This window comes from Erinaceus europaeus, chromosome 9, assembly GCF_950295315.1.
Source record: "Erinaceus europaeus chromosome 9, mEriEur2.1, whole genome shotgun sequence".
In the NCBI taxonomy this organism is placed as follows: Eukaryota; Metazoa; Chordata; class Mammalia; order Eulipotyphla; family Erinaceidae; genus Erinaceus; species Erinaceus europaeus.
Window position 1 is genome coordinate 17,961,508 of NC_080170.1, and position 12,953 is coordinate 17,974,460.

The window sequence follows — 12,953 nt, forward strand, 5'->3', positions numbered from 1 at the left end:
TTGACTTTTATCAACAAAAAGAAATATGAACACACTCAATTATCAGATCATCCTCCCATCCCAGGGAATTTTCAACATTTATGGGTACATCACGATAATATAACAACCAATGAATTCTGTAATGGGAATTTAGAAGTGTCAATTTAACTGCTTATATACAAAGCTTTACAGTCTTAATCTGTTTTGAGATTTTGTCTTCCCTTTCATATTTACATTATTTTATGTACAATTAACATGGGAAAGATTGACAGATGAAAGGTAGGTAGAGTTAGATGTACAATCACATCACAAGATGATGACTTCATACAAGATGATCAGCCTTGCCACCAGAATACAAAAGTATCTTTGCCTTTATTTCTGTGTGCTCTACTACATTCCACAGCTCAAACTAGGACACATACCGATGGCAAAAATGATCAACCACACAAAAGTGACTGAGTTTCTTCTTCTGGGGTTGTCTGATGACCCAAGTGTGCAGACCCTGGTAGCTGTCTTCTTCCTCCTGGCTTACTTGGCAGCACTGTTAGGAAATGGACTCATCAGCTTCCTTATTACATGTGACCCTCACCTCCACGCACCCATGTACTTCTTACTCAAGAATCTCTCCTTCATAGATCTCTGCTTCATTTCTACAACTGTTCCAAACTTTGTTCTCAACTCTCTTACAGGAAGAGATATCATATCCTTTATGGGCTGCATTTTCCAAGTCTTTCTTTTCATAAGCTTTGCTTCTGCTGAAATGGCCATCCTCACAGTGATGTCCTATGACCGCTATGTGGCTATCTGCCACCCCCTACACTATGAGGTCATCATGCACAGAGCTGTCTGCGTCAAGATGGCAGTGGCTGTATACCTAAGTGCGGGACTTTCTGGGACAATGCACACCATAGCCACCTTCTCCACAGGCTTCAGCTCCAATGAAATTCACTGCTTCTTCTGTGACATCCCTCAACTTCTCTTGATCTCAGAACCCAAAGTCAACATCACTGAGATGTCAGTGACAGTGCTCACTGCGAGTACCTCTCTCATCTGCTTTGTCTGCATTTTGTATTCCTATGTACACATCTTCTCTGCAGTATTAAGGGTCTCCTCCAAGGATGGAAGGTCCAAAGCCCTGTCCACCTGCCTCCCTCATCTTGCTGTTGTGACTTTGTTCATCTCCACAGGGGCTGTGGCCTACCTAAAACCAACCTCTGACCAGTTATCCACTGCAGATATCATTTTGTCTGTTTTTTACAATGTGGTGCCCCCCTCCATGAACCCCATCATCTATAGTTTAAGAAACAAGGACCTAAAAATGAGTCTTGGAAAAATGCTTGGTATCATAGCATTTAAGTCTACTTAAATGCTTTTGTTGATTTAGGAAGAGAGAGAGGGGTTTTCTTAAGTCACATATGATTTTTGAATTTTAACATTTACTTAATGAATGTGTCTTTAAATTATTGAGCCACTTTGTTACTTTGGGGTTAGTGGGAGAACATTTGTTGTAGAATGATTCAAGCAATGGAACCTGTGAAATATATAAGTGTATGTACATGTTTTAGCATGTCTGTGGATGTGTGTGTCTTCTTTAAGGCAAATCCTTGTTATCTTTATAGTAGTAAACTATATTTATTTAAAATATTAATAAAAAGAGTTGCAAAAATTTAAACATTCTATTGAGATGACAGCTTAATGGCATTGATGTCACTATCATTTTTATTTATTTTTCATCATTTTATTGTGGAGGGTTAGTAGATTACAGTACAGTTGTTAATACATGTGGATATTTAGTCATCCGAACATGATATATGTCTCACCTACAAACCAAGTCCTTTTCCACTATCACATAACAGGACCCTTGAGCCCTCCCCAGCCCACTTCCTGCCCTCTTTCTTCATAATCCTTTGCTTTGATGCAATACACCATATCCAGTTAAAGTCTGACTTTGTGTTTTCCTTTTCTATTCTTGCTTCTTAAATTTCGCATATGAGTGAGATTATCTGGTATTAGTTCTTTCACTTTTTTACTTCTTTCACTTAACACAGTTACTTCAAGCTCCACTCAAGATGAGTCTAGGGAGATAAATTCATCTTAACACAGAGTAGTATTCCAAAACTTTCATAGCCAAAACTTTCATAGCCACTCATCTGTTGTTGGACAGAGTTGCTTCCAGATTTGAGCTAAAACATAGTGTTCTACTATGAATGCAGGTATACATAGATCTTTTTGGATAGGTGTTTTTTCCCTTTGGATAAGTTCCCAAGAGAAGCATTTCTGGATCATAGGGAAGGGCCACTTCTAGGTTTCTGAGTATTCTCCAGATTGTCTCCAAAGGGACAGGCAAAACTGAATTCCCACCAGCAGTTGGGGGGGTTCTTTTAACCCACAGTCTCACTAACATTTTATGTCACTGCCATTACTAATGTATGACATTCTCACAAAAGTAAAGTAGTACGTCAACATTGTGTTTGCGTTTCTCTGATAATCAATTACTGAGCATTTTTTCATTTCATTTGGCCTTTTAGATCCCTTTTTTGGTAAATGTTCTGTTCACACACTTTTCTTTCTTTTCGATGAGAGGTTTTTTTTTTTTTTCTGAGGTTTTGTAAACTTTTTATATATTTCTGTGATAAACTTTTTGTCTGGTGTGTGGTATGTAAAGATCTCCCATTCTGTAAGGAGTCTTTGTTTTTGTTCTGTTTTCTTTGCTATGCAGAAGTTTTTCAATTTGGTGTAGTCTCAATAACTTAATTTTGTTTTTGATTTCCTTGCACTTGGACTTTAGTCATTGAAGGTGTTTCTAAAACTTATATTAAAAAGAATTCTGTCAATGTTTTCCTCTAAATAATTTATGAGATTTGGTCCAGCATCCAAAACTTTCATCCACTTGGAGTTATTTGTCTATGGAGAAGTGTAATGGTCAAATTCTATTCTTCTATTCATTTCAACTTAATTTCCCCAAATAATCTTTGAAGATATTCTCCTATCTCTATTCTATATTTTGAATTCAATTGTCAAAAACTATATGTCTGTGTGGTGACTTAAACTACCAAAGACTAAAGGTAAGAAAACCATCCTCAAGGATGCAAGAGAACAAAGTTATATACAAAGAACTCCTATTATATTATCAGCATGTTTATCAATATAAACTCGAAGTCAGAAGAGAGTTACCAGATGTATATTGAGAACTAAATGAGAAAGGCTTTCAGCCAGAATACTCTACCCCACCGATGGTCATCCAGACTAAATGGGAGGATTAAAAACTTTCTCTGGTGGTGCTGGGAATGTGTCCAAACAGTAACAAGAAATGAAAGACTTTACAGAGAGGAAACCAGTTAAAACAGAAATAAAAGAACACCAGAAACCCCCCCCCCCCCCACACACATATACACACACAAAAATCCAGCATGAAAAGCTTAAGGAAGATCTCTGAATAGGAGGTACATTAAAACAGTGTGCATGAGAAAACAGCATGGGACAATATGGACAAAGGCTGATGGAATCCAGAGCAGTGCCTCAGTTGGGGGAAGGTGCCATTGTGATGTGCAGCCTCAGCACTGAGCAACAATCAGAAAAGTGAGCTGAAAGCAAAGACCTTGAGTAGGGTGACTGAAAAAAGGCTAGTACAGCTGGTCCTGATCCCTTGACAAGACACAGTGCCCAACTCTTATCTGGAGTAGAATTCAAACCAGGCATAGATGTTATTTGATTAATCTATTAGTTATTTATATCTTTAGCATATTTAGTAGGGTAAGGCTTTGGAGACTTGAGTTTCTGGGATATATTGGCTGGTCATATGAATTAGGGACATCAAGATTAATTGTAGTAACATCTGGACCTTGGTGGCTGAAAGGCAATGATATAAAGCAGGACAGAAGGATTAATAAACAGGAACCAAAGAGTAGAAGTAGAGAAAATGGGAATAAAGTCCTTAGGTTGGAAAAAAAAAGATAGGTTTTCTATGTTATATATGTTCTAAGGAGGCTGGCATTTCAGTAATCTTTGCATAAGCTTGATAGGTACCATGGAGGTGGACTAGAAATATTATCTGGGAGGGTGGTATCAGAGTGGATAATAGAGCTTAAACATCAGGTTAGGGCAAAAAGTGGCTCTATAACTTGAAATAATATTTAAACACAGGTATCAAATTTATCTAAGAGCCCATATGTGACCATATTTAGCAAAGGAATCTGTATAACCTATATAACCACCATGTGAATGGTGAGTCAGAGCTCACAGTCAATGGCTACTGCTGGCTAAATGCTAGGCTGGACACAGTACCAGTTTTATTCAGGTGACAGAGTAGGACAACCTAGCCACCCTTCAGAGACTGGGGTAGTCCTTTCCATTGCCAGTTTATAGTGAGGATAATGCCATGTAGATGTCCACAAAAGGGCTAATGTTCTTATAATGTTCTACATTTATGAAGAGTGTGAGTTTAGTTAAATTTTAATATTTTACTTATATTAATAAAAATAAACACTTGACTAGCTATTATTATTAAACTTTCTAAGGACCAATTACTGATAATATATCCTCACTATCCTACAGCAGGCTAATTCTCTCATTTTAAGTGTTATCTGAACTGGTCAATACCTATGCCTTAATATCTTGCCCAATGGTATCTCTAAACCTCCAGCCAAATGATTACTTAAAATAATGTATAGTAAAAGTGACATGTTCTGTAAGAATCCTTATTTCTTCAGTTATTTTGCACCTTATCCTTTGCAATGTCATCAGTGATGGAATCACAGTAGGTAAACTAATTGAGGCAATAGAAATCACTTCCAAGAGAGAAGACACATTATACTATGGTTAGGAATTATGATTGTGACAGTATAAAGAATAAATTGAATCTAGAGAAGATCTCCCATCTTAGAACTCTTTGATTGCATCTATATATCTGTATAGGCACAACGGTATATTATAATAAAATCTAAGTATTTAATATTATAATAAAATTACTGTTCAAATAACTAGGTTTTGTAATATATTTTTAACAATGTCTGGTGTATCTACATACTGAAATAGCTAATTTGGAAGCCCTTCACCCTCCTAGTTAAACTACTTTCTTGAAAAGACATGATTAATTGAGACACTGAGCATCGGGGATTTTTTAATATTTATTTCTTTATTTATTCCCTTTTGTTGGCCTTGTTTTATTGTTGTAGTTATTGTTGTTACTGATGTCGTAATTGTTGTTGAATAGGATAGAGAGAAATGGAGAGAGGAGGGTTAGACAAAGAAGGGGAGAGAAAGATAGACACCAACAGACCTTCTTCACCACCTGTGAAGTGACTCTGCTGCAGGTGGGGATCCTTATGCTAGTTCTTGCACTTGGCACCACATGCACTTAACCGAGCATCAGGGCATTTAATTCTCTTGGAAATTTCCAAGTTTAGTATTGGACTGAATGGTTGAATCTATCTCTGCCTGTCACCCTAAGAGGCAGCAGGACCAAAGCAAAACTCTGTCACAAAGTAGACCTCAATGCTAATTCTCTGCTTCCTGTTCCTCAGGCTTTTAGAGTTCTTCCATTTCTTCTGGTCTCTCTGATCACTTAGTCCTCCCCTGGGGGTAATTGCAAAGGATGACATTATTGCCATAGAACCCATACCAGTGATTTGCTCTTCATATATTAGAAAAGGTGAATTTGTTGGATAAAGCCTGTTGCTTCTTCCTGTTAGACTGTATGAAATCAGATCTTCATGGATTAGAAGATTCTGTGGAGTAGGGCACCAAAGTAAAAACCCTGGGATGAGGGTGAGGGTGAGGGTGGGTGTTTGGCTTTCGGGGGTGGCAGAAGTTGGGGGAATGGGATCAGACACAGTCTTTTGGTGATGGGAATCCTGTTTATGTACACTGCTATTAATTTGTAGTCGTATAAATAACTGCTTAAGTAATATGAGAGGGGAAAAATTGTATGTATCAAACTTTTTAAAGCACAGAATGAGTTTTTTTAAATCATACACTGATTTTTTTTTATATACTGACTCTCTAAAAAGCAACAAATGTTTACTTCCCCTTCCTCTCTTTCTTCCTCTGGCAGGCCAGTTATATGAACATTACTCCTTTTGAGATCATTCCATATGTCTCTGTTGTTGTTTTCAGTGTCTTTCAATGTCTTTTTGAGCTGTTCACCTCTTTCTTAGTTTTCTCTAGCTCATCCTCTGTATGGATAATTCTGTTTTCTGCTTCTATTAGTATGCTTTCCCTTCCCTCAGCTTCTTTCTTCAGTTCAGCTACTTCAGATTTAATTTTTCTAATTACCTCCAGGTAGGTAATATTTTCCTTGAGGGTCTCATCTGTTTTTTTCCCTAATACTGCTAGCCCTTTCCTCCAAAGTTGTTTTCATTTATGGATTAGTAAGTTTATTATTGCTGCATCCTTTTCTTATCTATGGTTACTCTGGATGATTTTTAGTTTCTTCTGGGCTCCTGTCTTCATTCATTGTAGTAGCAGTTTTATTTGCTCTTGATCTACCCATTTTTTAAATTAATTTGTTTTTTATTTTTATGTTCTGTTGTTCCTCAGTTGTTGTGTTTTGAGTACAAGCCATGCTATACAAAATACCTTCATGTCAAATGCAATCACCACCCTCAGAAATCACAATAGTAACTGAAGCAAGGATTGAAGCAGTTTAACCAATACCAGTTAGCCTAACAATGTCTCCAGTCCATGAAAAAGTAGCAACCAAATCCAAATGAAAAATAAAGAAAGGAAAAAAGGGATAGCAAGAGTAGATAATTATGCAAATCTATTGCCCACTGTAAATTCTAGGGGTAGCAAGAGGAGAAAGGGAAGTAGAGCAGAGATATACACACAGAGTCCATTTTGTGATATCATTGGTTCTAGCACTATTACCATTCAACAGTTTTTTACTATAAGCTAATTTTTTTTCTTTTATCTTGCTTAATGTTGCTAGGTAGAATGCTCGGTAATATGTTGCATAGACAAAATGAAACTGAGCACCCTTGCCTTGTTTCTGTCCTTCGAGAAAAAAATTGCTGTTTGAGAGTTTTCATCTGTTTCTTGCATTTGTCAAATGACTTCACAGCATACAGACATATATGGTTTTTATCTTCTACTATTCATAAGTTGCAATGCATTTTCTGATTAGTCTGTTGAACTATTGTTATATCCTTATAATAAAACAATCTTGATTATCATGAATGATGTCTTTAAAAATGCTTTATTGAGAGATTAATGGTTTACAGTAAATAATAGTAAATACAATTGTTGGTACATGTGTAAATTTCTTTTTTTCTGCAAAACACTCTACTCCTCTGCCTAGGTTTTCTTCCACCACTGTGCACCAGGACTTGAGCCCCATCCCCCAAAGTCCTTTACTTTGGTTCAATACACCAAACCCAGTCCATGTTCTCCTTTGTGTTTCCCCCTCTGTTATTAATTCTCATTTTCAGTCTATGAATGACATCATCCCATATCAATCCACAAATGATGCTTTTGTTAAGTACAGATGAAAGTATTTTGTTGAAGAATTTTACATCTGTGTTTATCATGGGTATTAGTCAGTAGTTTCATCTTTTCTAATGTATTTCCTTTTTTAAGTTCAGATTTAGTTTTACTGAGTCAATGCTATATGAGGTACCTGTTGTCTCAGTACAATTTAATATTTCCCCAAAATATGTGACAACATACTTCACTCACTGCCAATGTACCATCTCCCTCCACCATAGAGTACTGGGACTCCAACCTCCTTTTTAGCCCATGTCAATCTCCCCCTTTAATAGCCTCGGCTCTGCTGAAATAGAACACCAATTTGTTAATGTATTTCACTATTTTGCTTCCCATTATCATTGTGATTATCTAGAATTTGTCTTTCTCCTTTTTACTTATTTCACTTAGCATGATTTTCTCTTGAGGTTATCAAAAGACAAGTGGTTTTCTTTCTCTTCCTTTTTATAGGCAAGAAAGAGGGAGAAGGGGATTCTGTGGGCAGTTTCTTGTAATGTATCTGTTTGGCTCTGGTATCAGGGAAACATTGACCTCAACAAATCAGTGTGAAAACATTCCCTCTTAAAGACAGGAGAGTTTTAGAAGGATTGACTTTTTTGTCAGTTCTTCTGCTACTACCTCAATCTCCATAATCACAGTAAAATTTTTACTTTTTTTTAATTTGTTCATCTTGAATTTTGCCAGGTCATATGTTTCTAGAGACTTAGCCATTTTATCTAGATTGATGTTCAGGGAAATATGCTTAGTATGACAAAAACAAGCAAATAAACAAAGAAAAATACCTACTTGGATGATACATATAGTTTTTTCAGAGCCAACTTCATGTCTGCATTTCTAAGACAGTAGACCACAGGGTTAAGGCTGGGAGTCAGAATGGAGTAAAACACTGATACCAGTCGACCTTGAGTGGGTGAGTAATGAGAAGTAGGTCTCAGGTATGCAAAACTCCCAGTGACATAAAACAGAATGACAGTGTTCAAGTGAGAGGAGCAGGTGGATAAGGCTTTCCCACGGCCACCTGCCGAGGGCATCTGAGCAATGGTGGAGATGATGAGAATGTAGGAGATGATGGTGAGGGCAAAGGCCCCAAGAATGATGCACCCACCCACTACAAATCCAACTTCCTCGTTGGTGTGGGGGTCAGTACATGACAGCTTCATGATGGGAGAACTATCACAGAAAAAATGATCAATGACATTAGGCCCACAGAACAGGAGAGAGAATGTGTTGGTGGTGTGAAAAATGGCATAGAGAGCTCCGCTTAGCCAGGCCACCATGACAAGCTCTATGCACAGCTTCTTACTCATCAGGATGCCATACAGGAGAGGCTTTTGAATGGCTAGATAACGATCATAGGCCATGGATGTGAGCAGGAAGCACTCAGTTGCACACAATGTTACGAATAAAAAGAGCTGGGCCACACATTCCCGAAAGGAAATGACTTCAGAACCCAGGAGTGAGTTGACCAGAGCCTTGGGGATGGTGACTGAGGTATAGCACATGTCCAAGAAGGACAGATTTTTCAGGAAGAAGTACATGGGTGTGTGGAGACGGTGATCTTTGGTCACAGCTGCGATGATGGAGGCGTTCCCCAGTAGGGCGAAGAAGTAGATGAAAAGGAAAAATGCAGAGCTAATGAGCCTCAGCTCAGGCGTGTCTGAGAAGCCCTTGAGAATAAACTCAGTCACCATGGTCCCATTTGTCATTTCCTTTCCAAGGCATTGAAAGAGAGAGCCAAAGAATAATCAAAATGACTAAGGTCTTAGTGGCATTTCTTTCAAAATTCACAGCTACAAAGGGGCCCACAAGTGGTCAGAAGTAAATCATATTTCATAAGGTTGTCTCACATTTCTTTCTGTCTTGTTGCTTCCCTATTAAATCTGAGTAATAGCAGACTCTGAATAAATGAAAGAGAGTGAACAAGTATTTATTAAGGTACTGGTTGTATACATGCAATGCAAATAATCAGTTCTGAAATGAATTATAGTACTTGAAAGTTGAAGTCATCTAATTCATTCAGCAATTGACCACTGAAGAGTTGCTATCTTCCTTGCACTGGGTGGAAGTTTTGGGGTCAGAAAAAGGAAGTGACTATGGGGGAAACTCCACAGATAGAAGAAATGATATTATCCCCTTTTTTTTTTCTACACATGTGCGCGTGCGCACACACACACACACACACACACACACACACACACAATTATATATGGCTAAGATTGTTAGTTTCTATGTAGCTTAACTTCTGACATTGCGCCCCAGATTTTCAAGGCTAATATATAGACCTCTTTTCTGAGCTTATATTGTGTTACCCACACTTGTTCTTTTTTTTTTTTTTTTTTTTTTTGTGTGTGTGTGTGTGTGCAGCTTCTAATTTAGTCTTGCTTGCCTTCTGTGTCTTGGAGAACCATCATAACTGTATTTACTTCTGGAAAAAGAAGATCATCATGTCTGCCTGTAGTTTTACCTCATGACCATAGGTTTAGTTTAATATTTGCTTAATCGTCTCCCTCCACCCTTTCAAACACAATAGACATTAGTAAAATCACTATGGTTCATGAATTTATAAGATATATATTTTTTAAAAATCATAAAATGTATGTCTGCTAAAGACATATTATCCTATGAATAGTACATGAATGAATATATTAACTCATGCAGTCTCACAACCTGTACATTAAAATGCCTCAGTTTGAATTTATGAATGAGTTTAAAGTGCCTTCTATCTCCCTAGAGATTAACAACCAGATCTTAAATATACAAGTATAAACTTTAAAATAAAATATAAGGGTGTACTACATCAATGATTAATCATTGCACAGGCTGGTTGGGGGTTCACCTGGTTGAACGCACACATTACAATGTTCAAAGACTCTGATTCAAACCTTGAACCCCACCTGTAGGGCAGAAGCTTTGGAAGTGATGAAGCATTGCTACAGGCATATCTTTATCTCCCCTACCCTCTCCATTTCTGGCTTTGTCTATCTAATAAATAAAGATAAATTTTAAAAAATTAAATGGTTAGTCATTGTATTATTTACATAGATACAGCCATAGAAATAAATAATGAAACCAAAATAGAGAGGATACAAAAAATAAACATAATTCTGTACAGAAGCAAAGGTAAGGTTGTATGCAAATGTATAAATGATATTTCAGAGGTGACTTAATTATGAACAAAAGTTGGAATTAGAAGTCAGAATGAGGAGAAAATAATTACCTATGAAATCTGGAGGTCAGTCGTGAAACCCACTCAATATGCCTCCTCTGCATTGGGTGAACCATTACTTTGAAGGAGAAACAATCTTCTTCCCAATCTGTAAGTAGATGCCTTAAGAAGAGTCCTAAGACTCCTTTACCCATCTAATAGCAGTGTGAAAAGTGACACTATCCACATATTTTTCTCTGCTGGTGGATTTTTTTAATTTAAATCCTTTTCTTAGAATAAGTTGAGAACCAAAAAAGAATCTGCAGCCCCAAGAGATAGGCTATAGAGTAATCCCTAGATCTTAGACCAGCCGGCATGATTAGGGTAACCTTCCCTGGGGCTGACTTACTGAGCACATTCCACTCATCAAATTGGGTAGCTCAACTTATCTAGCAACAAGTTACTCAGGCTATAATCAGAGATATCCATGCCCGACATTAAAGAATCTATTAATTTAGGGGCCTGACAGTAGTGCACTGAGTTCTGTGCACATGGCCAAAGTGCAAGGACCAGCTCAAGAATCCTGGTTCAAGTCCCCTGCTACCCACCTGCAGGGGCGTCGCCTCACAAGCTGTGAAGCAGGTCTGCAGGTGTCTGTCTTCTCTCTCCCTCTCTGTCTTCTCTCAATTTCTCTCTGCCCTAGCCAACAATAATGATAGCAATAATTACAACAATAAACATCAAGGGCAACAAAATGGGAAAAATGGCCTCCAGGAATAGTGGATTAGTGGTGCAGGCACCGAGACTCAGCATTAACCCTAGAGGAAGAAAAAAATGAATTTATTAACTTAAAAATAGTAGTAATTTAATATTACAAGGTTTTAAGATAATAGGGCAAAAGTTCCATACCATTCCCATTATTAAAGTTTCATGCCCATCCCCCTTCCCCAAACAGTAAACTTCAGGTTCTCCCAGAGTCTTAGAGACAGGTTGACTACCTTTTTCATTCAAGTTCATATGTTTCAGTTGTCTATATTCCACACATGAGTGAAACCATCTGTTAGCTTTCCTTTACTTTCTTAAGTTCACTAAGCACAACCACTTCCAGTTTCATTCCTTTTGTTCTGAAGGGTACATGTCTCTTCTTTTTCTTACATTTGACAACAAAGAAATAGAGAAGATAGTGAAAGAGAGAGGAAGAGACACATCTGCAGCACTGCCGCACTGCTCATGAAGCTTCCACCCAGTACCAGGGATGTGGGGGCTTGATATCGGGGTCCCTCGGCTTGGTAATGTGAGCTTTCAACCAAGTGTATCGTGTATCACCACCCAAACCCCAATATCAGACTTTATTTTTCATTGCTGAGTAGTATTCATTAAGTATATGTCCCATAACTTTTTTATCCAATCATCTGTCAATGAGCATTTATGTTTTGGCTATTGTGAATAAGAATAAGAGCTGTTAACATTTGTGTGTGCATGTCTCTTTGAAATAGTGTTTTCATGTCTTTGGGGTAAAAATCTGGAAGTGGAATTGCTAGAGTATAAGGTATTTTCATTTTTTATTTGTTTAAGGAAGAATTTGTTTACATTAGAAAAGGAGTCAAGTTTGTCATAGACAGTTTGAAAGCAAGTTGCCTATCTGATCGATTTAAGCTTATTTAACTAGTCAAATACTATTTGTGATGTAATAGTTAAGGAAGTTATATTTTATATGCCCTGGGTTTGCCTACACTGTCGTTAGTAATGAATTGATATAGCTCATAATTGAATCACACTTAAAGAACACTTTGAATGTAGAATTTATTGATTTCTATGACAAACTTAAGTATGGTAGTTTGACTCCCATTCTCTGTATCACTTAGTACAAAGCAAAATGTATTTATTTAAAATTAAAGTAATGGAAGAAAATTACTGTTACAACTCTTATACTGTTGAGAAATTTACCTTGTGATATCACATGGTTTCTAAATCAGCATCAGCCTACAGTGACTCTAAATTAATATGTCATCTCTTTTTAACTGCATTAATTCAGCTATGTTTTTTCTCTACACCATTTGCCAGAACAGTTTCATTACTGTACACATGTGATTGTTTCTCACCATCAAAAACTAAGTTCTGTGAAAGGAGAACTACTGTATAGGTTAACAAGAGAATGGCTAATGTCTAAGCAGGGCTAGAGAGTTCAGGGCATGTGCATGTTGAAAGAAAAAAAAAAGATCCTAATAATTCAAAGTGTATCTTCTAAAAGGACTCACATTTCAATTTTAGTTTCTAAAGATACAAATCATTTTACTTCTGTCTTCATAAATAGTTACTTCACTTGACAATTATTAGTGTTTTACCA

The 12,953-nt window shown here is 37.2% G+C and overlaps 2 protein-coding genes across 2 annotated transcripts; one reads left to right on the forward strand and one right to left on the reverse strand.

Moving 5' to 3' along the window:
• Positions 1-403: 403 nt before the first annotated feature.
• Positions 404-1,345, forward strand: LOC103127586 (olfactory receptor 14A16-like). The gene has a single exon (XM_007538481.2). The coding sequence runs from the start codon at positions 404-406 to the stop codon at positions 1,343-1,345; it is 942 nt and encodes a 313-aa protein (XP_007538543.1).
• A 6,898-nt stretch (positions 1,346-8,243) lies between these two features.
• LOC103127585 (olfactory receptor 5AP2-like) lies at positions 8,244-9,167 on the reverse strand. The gene has a single exon (XM_007538480.2). The coding sequence runs from the start codon at positions 9,165-9,167 to the stop codon at positions 8,244-8,246; it is 924 nt and encodes a 307-aa protein (XP_007538542.1).
• Positions 9,168-12,953: the final 3,786 nt, after the last annotated feature.

Bases quoted from the DNA above. Each gene is read 5' to 3' on its own strand.
- LOC103127586 (XM_007538481.2), top strand. From the start codon at position 404: ATGGCAAAAATGATCAACCACACAAAAGTGACTGAGTTTCTTCTTCTG.
- LOC103127585 (XM_007538480.2), bottom strand. From the start codon at position 9,167: ATGACAAATGGGACCATGGTGACTGAGTTTATTCTCAAGGGCTTCTCA.